General features: G+C 40.9%; 1 protein-coding gene across 1 annotated transcript in view; it reads right to left on the reverse strand.

The window, feature by feature from the left end:
• Positions 1 to 5,623: 5,623 nt before the first annotated feature.
• The window catches only part of DCHS2 (dachsous cadherin-related 2), a 232,071-nt gene continuing 223,276 nt past the window's right edge, over positions 5,624 to 14,418 (reverse strand). Inside the window, exon 20 of the mRNA XM_073343187.1 lies at positions 5,624 to 10,254. Coding sequence (XP_073199288.1) covers positions 7,625 to 10,254 — 2,630 coding nt within the window. The 3' untranslated portion in view covers positions 5,624 to 7,624. The remainder of the gene's footprint in view (positions 10,255 to 14,418) is intronic.

Raw genomic sequence — 14,418 nt, forward strand, 5'->3', positions numbered from 1 at the left:
AGGATCCCTCAGGCAATAGGGAAGTCATTGCATGGGGGGTGTCACAAGCTGCCAACCTCCACCCCAAACTCTGCTTGCCTACAGCATTTATAATGGTGTTAAATATATTAAAAAGTGTGTTTAATTTATTAGGGGTGGTCTCACTCAGAGGCTTGCAATGTGAAAGGGGTCGCCAGTAAAAAAAGTTTGAGACCCACTGCCCTAGTGTTTTGGAATTCTGCTGCCAGTGAATATTTAGCAGATTGCTTAAACCTCTATACTCTCCATCCAGTGAGCTATGTGGTCAATCTTTGGTATGAGGTGGCAAATCAGTCATGATCTATCAGGCCACATTACAATGTGAAATAAACGCTAGTGAGGGGAGTACAAGGGCTGGATGAATCTTAAGTATGGTTGAAACTGTTCTTTAAGCACATTTCCTCGTGGTGGTTGTTTTTTGTTTGTTCTTCAGTACCCATTATGATCATTTGGAAGACCAGCCCCACTCAGCGTGTGATCTCCAGAAAAGATGGATGGAGATGGATTGAGAAATTACGATTGTAAAGTCATGATTTTCTCTGTGGCAGGCCGGTAAGCTCTGTGGCTGATGAAGCAACAGACTTTAGTTTATTGAAATTTAGAATAAAACAGTAATAAGTATGCTGCCCCTTTAAGGCCCAGGAGACTTCCCTAAACTGTAGTCCAAAATAAGTACCTAAGGCAAGGCTTGTGTCAATCATTATGAATTATAAGGGAAAACTCTAATCTTGTTCCACTCTCAATTCCAGGCTCTTGCTCTCTTTCTTAGCTCCTCCCCTGCTGGTTTATATCCCTGGCACATCAGGGGACCAGTTCTCTGCTGCCAATGATACTTACTACAGTTCCAGCAAGAAACATCTTGCTCAGTTCTTCCAGGTGCAGTTCCATACCAATCCAAGCCCTGTTAAGTAATGGAAGTCCCGGGGGTGGGATAAGAGCCTAGGAGTTTTTAAACTTTTCAAAATTAAATGAACCCCAGAGCTTCTCATATGGAAGAGCTAGGAGAAAACACTGGTCAGTTCCTCGTTGTGTGGAACATGAAACAAGAGTTTCTGAGTAGTAAAATGCAAACAGTGTAAACCCCATTCTGCGCTGACCTTGTTATTAAACTCTCTTGGAAATGGTATCAGTGAAGCTATTTTAGACACTCTTTTAGTCTCAAGACTTGAAAGTTTAATAAAATGCGGTGGGACCAGGCTCTGCTCTCACTTACAGCAATGTAAATCTAAATAACTTCATTAACATCTGGAGCAGTCCTCAGATTTACACTGTGAGGGCAGAATCCAGTCCCATTGGTTCTCAAATGTAGCTCTTTATATAACTATCACTATTAGCTGCCCAGACCTCTCAATCTACAACTCAACTTCCATTTCCTAAGATAGTTGACATCTGTTCAAATGCCAACATCTTCACAACCACACGCAATTTTAACTGAATATTGTGAGCTTCAAAGCGATCCTAAGTGTAAGGTTCAGTTTCTAGGGATTATGGAGACACTGACGCTTAGGCGGTTGCCTGATTTTAAAACATTTGGTGGTGTCGCCGCCCTTGATTTTCATCTTAATATGCAATGACCCAGAGCTGCTATAATTACAGTGACATTTTTTAATCGAAGCATTGAACTGTCTGGTAAATCACCGCAGCTCTTTACCATGGAATCTTCATTTTCAGGCATGAAAGCTTCTGGTTTAGTGCTGCCTCAGGTACCAAGAGTTTTCACATTCACCCAAGCACTGACACGGCAGTAAAGCACTCTTGAGATGCTCAGCTCTGTGTTTTCAATAGAGGTAACAAGAAAGAACCATTTCACCCTTCCTGCCTGTGTATCTTACAGCTGCGTTTCCAGGATATATCCTACATTTTAAAGCAGGGGGAGGGGAAAGCATTTGAAATGTTCATAGTTATGAAGAATGTATCCAATAGTCATGTAAAGTGTGAGACTAAAATAGTTAAAAGGTTTTATTAGAGGAACAAAGCATGAGACTAAGATTTTCCTCTCTACAATGCACCCTTCCTGGACATCTCTACTTTTCAATGTATTTTTAAAATTTAGTGTGAATTTAGGGTGGGATTTTCCAAGCCCCCTAAGGGATCTGGATGCCAGATTCCAATTCATTTTGTTTATCCAAATCTCTAGCCAGCTTTGAAAATATCAGGAGAAAGTGAATATCTAACCAAATTTGGCACCAGCAACTATCTTAGGAAACTCCACAAGTGCATCACAGCCTCGCTTTACAACACTTTGGTTATTTCAGTCCTGGGCTTCTCCTGCTCATAAATGGAGAATCAGGTCACAGATTTCCCCAACATTCAGGTTTTGTTATATAGGTCACAAAGGACCAGGGAAGTGACCACCAAATTCATTTCACTTGTTAGACAAGCCAAAATAAAACCACAGACCTCCAGCTTTCACCAATTGTGCCATTAATTCCCTTCTGCTCCCCAGAGTATCTTGGATGGCCACAATATTCTTTCTCATTTACCAAAACAATGCCAACTCCCCCATTATACAGACATCATTCAAGTCCTGCATATGAAGGGGTTGTCTTTGCAAAGAGGTGTACCCATTATATTTGGGGATACGCTAAAGAGAGCTGGCTGTCTAATCAGAGTGGTCTCATGAACAATCTTGAATATTTTGACAGGTTTCAGAGTAACAGCCGTGTTAGTCTGTATTCGCAAAAAGAAAAGGAGGACTTGTGGCACCTTAGAGACTAACCAATTTATTAGAGCATAAGCTTTCGTGAGCTACAGCTCACTTCTTCAGATGCATATCGTGGAAACTGCAGTTTCCACGATATGCATCTGAAGAAGTGAGCTGTAGCTCACGAAAGCTTATGCTCTAATAAATTGGTTAGTCTCTAAGGTGCCACAAGTCCTCCTAATCTTGAATATGTGAAGCTAGAGTATTTAAAACTTTCTAGGGAACTTTGGACCTATCTTTTCCTTCCCTGCTAGTATAGTGGTTGGCAATAATATAAAGCTATATTTGCACACCTGTCAATAGTCTGATCCTGTGTCTCATGATTTAATGAGACTTTTGATTGAGTAAAGACTGCAGTATTTGGCTTATAATCTCTTTAAAGCATAGTATTCACACGTGTGTGTATATATATATTAACACTATTAATATATATATATATTTGTAAAGACTTACAAATGTTGATACACTCCAGGACAGTACACATATCAAAGAAAAAAAAATAACAGGTGGAAATAAAATGTAAATTACAAACATCAGCTAGGAATTAGCGGCACACTAAATGTGGGGTATAGTTTTAGCAACAAGGATACATTTTTATCTGAAATTAGATAAAAAATATCTTAGAAACAATGGCTGCTTTCAACTGAAGATATATTATGGACTAAATATATAAGCATATAGGTAGTCCATGTTTTATGGTGCTTTTTAGTATATTTTTATGACTCCTAAATGGTGGATTCCCTAAAGATATGAGGGGGGGGGGTTTGCACAGGAATTTGCTCAAATGCCAATTCAATGATTACTTCTCATATATGGAATTTTGATATCCATTTGGTACTGATTTACACCAGTGTTTTCAAGGCTGCCAACAAGCAAATACAGAATGGCAGGCACCCAAAATTCCACAAGAGACAACTGTCTTTTATTTGATAGTTTATGCAGTTTGAGCTTAATATGATTTTCCACTAACAAGTTCTGTGCCTCCTCCAAAGTGCTAGAACTGGTATGCAGATCTGCAAAGTAACAGACTGTTTGAGGAAAGTTTAATATTAAACTCATGATAAATTATAAAAATTATATTGTTTACTTAAGAAAAAAGAGTAAGGTTAAAAGAGCTGACACATGATTTATTGCAGACACTTGCCTTGCATATTCACATTATTAAGGTCAGCCACACATGAGACAGCAATACATAGGGTTAGTGTTATTCTCTGATACGGAATTAGTAAATCGATAGATAAAAAAGAAATTTTACTGGAGAACTTTAATGCAAAACAAAATATCATGGGCAAGTTAGCTCATCTGGAATACAGCATGCTTTTGACAAATAGGATGCAAGTCATATCCAATCCTTTCAAAGAGGGATTTAAAAAAAAAAAGCTGTTCTTGAAGATGCAAGGAAAACCACAAGGAAGAGCACATGGTTTGCTCACTTTTCGGGTGGACTGTGGGAAAACTGGGCGTGAACTTCCAAAACAAGGTGGTATGATCAGGCCCAAACCCCTTATTCATTATGAACCTCTTCCATGAGAAACATTTTAAAAGGAGAAAATTAAACCTGCTCAAGGCAACTTTGAAATTAGCACCCGAATAGCAATGATTGGTATCCATGTAGGATCCTTGGAGATGAATACGGGATGAACCACTGGTTAATTTAATGTCAAGACTTATTTGTCATACATATAGTTAGTCTAAATTCATATAACAGAACCTGTCTGTTTAGGATATCATCTGTAGTAGATGGGGGTTGTACTGTATCCATTCCAGATTTATCAGATATGAAGTTAAGACTATGTCACCTGATCATTTACTAGGCTGCCAAATAATTTTGATTGAATGGAACCATGCATAGCATTTTTAACGACATATGCAGCAATGAGAAGAACAATTCCTGAGGTTTCCAGCACAAAGAAGAGCAGAAATAATCCCTTGGGTGTAGCACTGAGACATGACGCACAAGGGAATCTGTAGAGATTCACAGCCAAATCAGCTGAACATTTTGGGCTATATTCACAAGAAAACTTAGATGTGGTGATGCTCAACGTCACCCCAATTCACTTTTAGGTGTCCAGAAAATCACTGGGATTCACAAAGCCTGAGGTAGGTGCCTCGGCTAGCTTTACAAGGGGAGAGATAAGTGCCTTAGAATGCAGCTCCCAGACAGGTGCTGAAGTCTGCTGCTGGGAAGCACCTCCAACTGCCTGAGATTCTCAGCTGCAACCCATCCTACACTTACTTAAAAATATATATATATATATTTATTCCACAGTGAAACAGCTTCAGTGAGAGAGACTGAGGGAGCCCCACATAAGAATATCCCCTAACTCAGTGGTTTGAGCACTCTGTGAGGTGGGAGACCCCCTCCCTCAGGAGGAGAGGGAACTTGAACAAGGGGTCTCAAATATCCCATGTGAGTACCCTACCCACTGGGCTAACGATTACCAAGGGAACTGCTCCTTCTCCTCACTCTACTTTCTACCACACTGAGCATCTTGTAGAAAATTGCTTATAGGGCCTGATGCAGTAGGCAAAGTCTAAGCAGGCTTACTGGATCGGGCCCTGCAGGCACCTTGGCTTTTCTTCTCCCAGTTTGTGCATTGTTATGGGGCTTCTTCTCAATTCAGGACTTATTTTCTACCTTCCACACGTGTAACTTGTCTACCTGTTTCTGCTGATACTATTGGCGGGCACTACCTCTACACTATACCTAACAGAGAATCTTCACAGCCTGATCTGGAATGGTTACAGGAAACAGATGTACTTTAGGTCTTCAAACTTGTCCTGGATTTTACTGATGAGTTCATTTTCTATGTGCATTCCACTTGGTCTCTTAGCTAACATAGCTAACTAGTGTATCAGCTAGTGCACACTGACTATTGTTAATTACTGAATTGCTAGTATCTATTATAGAGCTCTCGTATTACCTTTTCTGGGTGGTCACTATATGTTTTGGACATTTTTAAAGAGAACGACACTCCAGCTGTCACAAGTGATATTAGTAGGAAAAAATGGTCACCTGCATGCAGCAGTATTGTGTCCAGCACTTCATGAAAAATCAAACACAATAATGCTGTGCAAAATATTTATTCTTCCACTGATCATCTATGGATAAAGATGATTCCTACTATCATAATGTAAATAAAAATGTTCACTGCTCCTCTTCGGAGCACCAAACTCTCACTTGATCACGAGTACTGATACTGAAAACATTAATTTGGAGTTGAACAGACAGATAATTGAGCACTGTGTGCCATTAACACCTCCTGAAACTGTAGCGGTACATAACTGCACACCACAATGGGCACATTTCATTCTATTAACATGTCGTACAAATCAGAACCTAATAGGTCAGCAGACATTAGAACATTAACAGATGGGAGGTATGTTATGTGGATAATTTTTAACTGTTAGTAGTAAAAAAGTACATAAAATTATTTTTTAAAAATATTATATTTTTAGCTACACAATTATACATGTTATTAGCATGACATTACATTTTGGTTATTTTTATGTACATACATTTCCCACCAATACACAGTTCATAAATTAATACTGCCCATTTGGGTGCTAAAAAATAACTACAGTATCCAGAATAACCCAAAACTATTTAGTGTGAAAGTTCATAAATTAACTTTGAAATTTCAAAAACCAGACATGCATCCTGTAACAAGACAAAATGGAAAAAATACACTCTGCCTTCTTTGGAAAAAGGTCCAAGGAAGCTTATGTAACCCTGAGGTGGCCAATATAACGACCCCAAAAGCATTCTCAGTCATGGCCCTATGCCCATAAGCTTATAATTCCCTGTTCATATATTAATTGAGAATGACTACTTTCCTTTGCTTTCCCCTTCCTGGCACAGGCTTCTGGCTGACTCCATTTCTGATTCTTTTCTTTCTATTTCTTTTCTTGGAAACAGTTGTTGCCTGCATACTCTTTGGAACAGTATGTTGTGTACAGATAACTTAGGAGCAATGTCAGTTTATATCCAGAAAGGATCCAAACATGTGATCATGGGCAAAGCTGCTCAGAAGCCATTACACATATAATATACCCACTGATTCCAAAAGGGTAGCCACCCTTACTCTTTGTAAGGCATATTTCCCATAGTTCACCCTGTCCTGTTCCCCAAGTGCCAATTCTGAGTTAAAATTATGGTAGAAGCATATGTATGTGTGTTTTATTGATACGATACATACATACACAGAAACAGCATGGGTTGTATGTGTGTATATATACACATAAGCTGTTATATGTATGATATATATTACATACAGGGCTAGATTTTCTGCACCAGCTGAGATGTACTCAGCATAGTCCCAGTGATGAGTGGGGGAGTCACAGATGGCTTTATACAACCTTTATACAGCCCTGATCCTGAGACTGGTGACGCTACCTCAGCCACATTCCAAGTGGATTCCCCTACACAAGAGAAATCCGCAGGTAGCCAACTTTCCAGCTGCCACAAAAATAGCTTAAGGGAGGCAGAGAGGTATTAAAGGTAACCCTCACCAACAGTCAGCATTTTAAATTGAAATCCTCAGCGATAAACCATTAATCACAATGAAGAGTCATTGAAATCCTTAATGATAAACAATATAGCCTGTAATTTGGGTAAGTCAGCTATCAGACACCTGGGTATGTGATTTACATTAGATACCAGGGCTTTTAGTAGATAGAAAAAGGTAATTAAAGGGCAACTCTCACAGGTTTAGAGCGTATTTTGCAAAAAAACATGATAGTGAGAAAGTTTATGACTAAAGTATCTTATCTTTTGTAAACCATAAAAAAATAAAATGAATACTGATGATATAGCTCTGACATGCTGTTTTACTCATTAAACAATGAACAAATATGTTTTAAGCCAAATTCTCCTTTAACATTTTACCAGTGGTTAATCACCTACACCTGAACTTCTTCCTCTGTTGCATGAATTTGGCCAGTTTGGCATGTTCCTGTCAGTCCTGCATCTGACCTCACTGGAGAAGCTGTAGGAGTCTGCATGGTAAGTAGAGACAGAGAAGGAGAAAAACTGGGAGTCATGGCCGGTGAAGGGTATCTAAGATTATGGATAAGGGGAGAACAAGGGTATTTTTTAAATGCCTGCCCAGATATTATAGTTGGCAGATGTGGTGGCACTGTCCTTATGCCAGGTTGAGCTACTGATGTTATCAAGGGAGGAGGGAAAATAAAAGATTTCTTCTCCTTAGGAAAGCTATGAATTTGTAAGCTTTCATCTTTTAGTTTTGCAATATCATTAAACACAGAGGCAAGAGGCTGAAATCTGGGTTCCCAGGTAAGCAAGTAATCCCAGTTGTAACTTCCTCTAAGATCCTCATCAGAGGCTACAAGGGTTGCAAGTGATCCATACCGGGAATCCTGGCCATCAGAGATGAAGATGTATTCTCTTGTGATGTCTGTCATTATGTCTCTCTCTTTTATCCCAATTTTTTGAAGAGTTTGGGACAGAATTTTGTTATGGGCATAGTTTGGGTCACAGCCTTCTCCTCCTCCTTCATCTTTGAAGGTGTGGAAGCTCTCTGCATTTTGAGTGGCGGTGAACACATCCGTTTCTCCAGACTGACAGGATAACTGGTCAGAGTCTCTTGGAATTCCTGAGTCTGGCACGCATGAGCCTCGCTCACTTAAAGCTGAACCCAACCCCTTTCTGCATGGATGCTCATTGATCCTTTTGATTTCCTCATCTTCTGCAGTTTCCCCTTCTGCTGAGCCATGACCACTAGAATCTGAGTGCCTGCTGGGGTTACCAATATCTTCCTTTTCTCTGATGCCTACCAAACTCAACCACTCTGTTATGGAGCCCATGGGAAGTGTACTACTTTCAGTGCTCTGGAGTTTCTGGCAGTCCTTAGGAATATTATCTTCATGGGTCAAGCTCAAATCAGCTGATGAAGATGATGTTTCTCTTTTCATACAGGAGTTTATCATGTCTTTTCGTTTGTATCTCAGAATAAGTGCAATAAGGCTGATGGCAAGCAGCAGGAACACTACAAAAGAGATAGTAAGGCTAATAGACAGGATGTTTACAGATGCTATGGAATAATTCTCAGGAGAGTTGGAAATATTTACCAGAACAGTGCAGGTAGTGGATTTAGAGTCCAGTTTGGGGCTGTGAGCTCTTACTAACAATTCAAGGTTGTCATCTTTCCTTTTGGTACTGCTCTTCTTTCTGTGAAAAGTTCTAGTCAAGTAGATATTTCCATTGCTCTGATTTACCGAAAAGAATGGAGAAGGTTTTAACAGGGAGTAGTGAATAACTCCATCCAATCCAGCATCATTATCGGATGCTGCCACTTTGCCAACCAGCTGACCTGCTTCATTTTTCTCAGGGAGACCAAAAAAATATTGATCTTCGGTAAAAACAGGATCAAATTCATCTGTCCCTTCAACATCTACCTGAACTGTTAATGTGGCTATTGAATCACCTTTGTCTTTTGCCTGGGCTATAAAACAGTACTTATTCTGACTTTCATAATCAAGCATTTGTTTTGTTTGTATATCTCCTGTCAAAGAGTCTATGAAAAACATGTCATGATCTTGAGGAGATCCATGATCAGACAAACATGATGACTGGATTGAGTAAGTAAGGTGTCCATAGGGACCTGTATCAAAATCCAGTGCATAAACTGTGCACACAAAAGAAAAGGCAGGCAGATTTTCATGGACAACACAGTTCAGGCTGGGAAACAAAAACAGTGGAGCATAATCATTGTCATCTAGGACACTGACAAAAACAACAGAAAAAGCCACATTTCTTACATTGACTCCTCCATCAGAGGCTTGAATAGTCAAAGTGAATTTAATTGTTTCCTCATAATCCAGAGTTCTGATCAAATCCACAGAGCCAGTTTTCCCATCTAATCGAAAGTGCCCCTTGTCATTTCCAGAGATTATAGTGTAAGTGACCTCTGCATTGGCTCCTGCATCACAGTCATTTGCTGAAACCACAGTGATATGACTACCTATTGGGATATTTTCTCTGACATGAATGCGATATTCCAGATTGCTAAATACTGGTGGATTATCATTAACATCTAGTACAGTTATCAAAACAGTAGCACTGGAATTCAGGGGAGGTGTTCCACGGTCAGATGCAAGAATGATCACATGGTGAGAGGAAGCAGTTTCCCTATCCAGCGGACTACTCAAAACAAGGTTGCCAACCATCTTGTAAGGTGGTGTTGATTCAATGACACTTGTTTCCACATGGAATAGGTTATTAGTGTTGCTGCTTATAATAGAGTATTCAATGTATGTATTTTCATGTATCCAATCATAGTCTTTGGCTGAAAATGTGAGGATAGTCCCTCCGACTGAGGCATCTTCACTCACACTCACATTGTATAGTGCCATTGTGAACTGAGGTGCATAGTTATTTACATCCTGTATCTGTATCTCCACTGAAGTAACAGCAGTCAAAGCAGGGTCTCCATTGTCTTTGGCTTCTATAAGAAGGTGAATAACTGAACTCTTGCCCAGGTGTGGCACTGGTTTGGCAGTAAATACTGACCCTGAAAAACCAAAAACCAAAATCAAATGAAGAACACAACAAGTTAGGTACCTATATGGATTTAGGAGCTTAACTATAGATAGCCAGGTCTGAAAATCAATCTGATATAAAGGTAGTGTGTGTGTGGGTATGTGGAGCTTTTATACAGATAAAGATATAGATTACATATAAAGATAAAAGAATATTGTTAAGGTTGCAAAGTCAAGCACTGCTGTGATAACTGGGCATACAAATGCATCCTAATTGTGAGCTCAATCGTGAAAGGTAAGTGAAAGTTTAAAAAAATGTTACAATGCACTTTTAACAATAAATGCTGATTTTAAAGGCACAAAAGGGAGACAGACAGACTGAATTAATCCAAACAAAAGGCCTACTGATATAAACTCAAGGACTGTGTTGAAATTATGTCAAAGAATTCTAATAGATTGGTGAGCCATGACTTCCCTTTACAAAAGCCATATTGACTCTTCTCCAACAAATCGTGTTTGTCTATGTTTCTTATAATTCTGTTCTTTACTATAGTTTCAATCAATATGCCTGGTTCTGAAGTTAGGTTTATTGGCCTGTAATTTCTAGGATCATCTCTGGACCTTTTTATCAAAATTGGCATCACATTAGCTATTCGCCAGTTATCTGGTACATCTAGTTTAAGTGATAGGTTACATACCATAGTTAATTGTTCTGCAATTTCACATTTGAGTTCGTTTAGAACTCTTGGATGAATACCATCTGGACCTGGGGACTTAATTGTTTAATTTATCAATTTGTTCCAAAACCACCTCTATCATCACCTCAATCTGGGACAGTTCCTCAGATTTGTCACCTAAAAAGAATGGCACAGGTGTGGGGATCTTCCTCACATCCTCTGCAACAGCCTTGTCTTTCCTGAGTGTTCCTTTAGCACCCTGATCATCCAGTGGTCACACTAATTGTTTGACGGGCTTCCTGCTTCTGATGTATTTTTAAAAATGTTTGTTTGTCTTTATGTCTTTTGTTAGTTGCTCTTCAAATATTTTTTGGTCTGCCTAATTGCACTTGTAAACTTGACTTGTCAGAGTTCATGATTCTTTCTTTTTTCCTCAGTAGGATTTGACTTCCAGTTTTTAAAGGATGCCTTTTTTCCTCTAATCACCTCTTTTAACTCTGTTGTTTAGCCATGGTAGCAGTTTCTTTGGTCTTTATTATTTCTTTTATTTGGGATATATATGTAATTTGGGCCTCTATTACAGTGTGTAGTGAGGCAGAGGGCCCCCCCTTTGAGCCTGAGATTCAGGAACCACTATATTCTCCTTGGTGGGAGGAGCCAAGCCAGCCCCACCCACCACACCAGAAGCAGAGAGTCGGGACAGGAAGTGTGAGAAGTGAGCTCTTTAGCGCAGTTGGGCTGGGGTCAGTGAAGGACGCAGATGTCTCTAGCCCACTGCAGGACTCCGGACCAGACCCTGAGCTGTGCTGTGCTCTGCCCTGGAGGAGGAGACTAAGAGTGGAGAGGAGCTGCTGGGAATGCCATCTGTCACCTACCCCAAGGAGACTGAGGACCTGCCGACTACGGCGCCACACCAGTGGACTGTGGTAGGAAGTAACCCAGGGGAACCAGACATTAGTCAGGTTGTGCTGTTGCCACACGAGTCAGCATGTTTTTTGCAGGAACCCTGCTACCTTAGTGGCGGGATCCCCTGCCGCTGTTAGGGCCCTGGACTGGGATCCGGTGGAGTAGGGTAGGCCTGGGTCCCCCTACTTCCCTGTCACCAGCCCCAGCACTCGAGTGGTGGCATACTCCCTGTAGGCTGGAAGGCTTGTGACCTGTCTGTGGCTTGCCCCACCCAAAGACTGCAAGCCCCTCGACTGTGTGTGCTGTATGCCCTAGCCAGGAGGCTAGGTTACAGACTGCTTAATTGCAAGTAGTGGCTCCATAAGGCCCATCAGACCTCGGAAGAATTTTACTCTTTGAGTGGGACACTGCTGAATTTTCAATAGATACTGGTTTAATTTGAGAAATGTGTCCTGTGGTAAAAAGGCTCTCCCACCACAGAGTCCAGTACACAACCTGTAAAGGGAAGGCAAAGAACTGACTCTGGGAGATTTAGAGCCCCAGGTCTGAGAAAAGGTTGGTTGTAAAGACAATATGACTTAATAAGACCTCACACAGAACAGCCTTCAGTAGCCAATCACCCAAACAGAGGTAAACAAAAGTACCCTGATTCCTCAGATGAGCCGCTACCGCAGAGAGGCACTTTATAAAAACTCTGGGCACCATGGAGAAGCTAAATGGAAGTGCCTGATACTGGAAATAGTGTCCTGCTGCCAAGAAAAGAAGGTACTTGCGATGAGTGTGATGAATCAATATATGAAAATATGTGTCATTTGGATCAAGAATCATAAACCAATCCCGGACAAATAGCAAAGTGGATTAGGGAGGCCAAAGTCAGCATACAGAAACAAGACTTCCGAACATATTTGTTCAAGTACCTTACATCTAGTATTGGACAAAAACCCATCGTTGTTCTTCTGCACCAGAAAGTAACAGGAATAAAAGCCCTGATCCCTCAGGTATTTGGACACCGTCCTATCAGGAGCCATTTTTCTACTTCTGCAAGCAGAATAGGGTAAGGGTAAGGGAATCTGTGTGGAGGGAGGGCAGTTGTTTGAATTATATGGCATAGTCCCTTTCTACAATCTTTAGGACCCACAGATCTGATGTAATCTACCTCCATACATTGATAAAGTGGGCTAGCCGTCTCCAAAAAAAGGGGTAGATTGGACTTGAATAACTAGCTCCTGACTCTTGATAGTCCCATCAAAACTGAATCTTGCTGCTTCGCAACAAAGATTCTGACATGGAAGGAGGTTGTTTAGATTTAAATATGGATTAGAAAGGCCTCTTTCTATGCTGACTCTGGAAAACTGCAGGATGCTGGTACTGTGGGCATCTTTTACTCGATGAGATGTACGACAATGAAGAATGGGGATAGGACTCCCTCTGGTACCAGAAAGGAGTAGAGGGCCTCCTCCTAGCAGAGGGAATCAAACCCAGAAAGAGGGCTGTCAATCTCATGTCCTTTAGTTTTTCCAGTAATTTGTCTTTTCGCTCAAAAGACCCTCCCTTTCAAAAGGGAGATCCTACAGCTTAAGTCTAGTGCCTAGCGCTAGAGAGAAAGAATGAAGCAAAGCTTCCTGATGGTCACAACAGACACCAATGCTTTGCCAGCAGTGGCCAGAGTGTCACAGGAACCCTGGGGAAGTGCTTGGCTACATTTTGACCCTCCATTAAAATGGCATTTGCCAACCCTTCTTCTGTCATCAGGTAAGTCCTGTAAAAAGAATGTAATCTTCTCCCTGAAATGGAATTGGTAGAGGACCATGAGCTCCTGATAATTCGCCAGCCTAATACAAAGGAACAATGAAGAGAACACCGTTCTCACCAGGAGTCAATCTTTTCCCCCTCCTTATCAGCTTGGGTGGCTGGGGTTGTCAAGATCTTGCCCTGTTACTGACAGCAGCCACGACCAGTGAGTTACATCTCTCAGACAGGTATGAAAGTAAGAAAATCTCTCAGAGGATATTTGATACAACTTGTCAGCTTTTTTGGAGACAGGTTGACAAGAAGCAAGAGCAGACCACATGAATTTAGCCAGCTGTGGCAAATCAACCAAAATGAGTAGGGATATTCCACTCCTAGAAGTAACACCATGGACATCAAATGCTGGGTGTGAAGTCTCTTCCACTGGCACAGCAGGTAGTGTCAGAGTGAATACCATATGATTCACCAAATTGTGGAATTGTGCACTGGTGTCAGAAGACGAGGAGGCTGAAGCCACCTCCCAGTGTTCACCTATTGATAAGTCAGGTTCATAGTCTGTTTCTAAATTCTCCTGGTCAAAAAGGGGGACTCTACCTCTCTTTCTTCCTCCTCCGACAGTATTTCAGGCATCACTGTCTGTAGTGTCGATGGATCTGGAGGAGTTGGATCCAAGGAGCTCTGGACTGCCAGTTGCTTAGTAGATGAAACATTAACTTTCCATCTATGTAGAGGATAACTGAAAAAATCATGAGGTGGTCCACAATAAAGCAAAGGGCTCCAGGACGGCCAGTCTCCCCAGTAACTGGGGTTTGGCAACATGCCTAAAGGAGACAGATTAAAGGGTGGTAGAAAGCAAACCACTGG

This window comes from Lepidochelys kempii, chromosome 4 (assembly GCF_965140265.1).
Source record: "Lepidochelys kempii isolate rLepKem1 chromosome 4, rLepKem1.hap2, whole genome shotgun sequence".
Classification (NCBI taxonomy): domain Eukaryota; kingdom Metazoa; phylum Chordata; order Testudines; family Cheloniidae; genus Lepidochelys; species Lepidochelys kempii.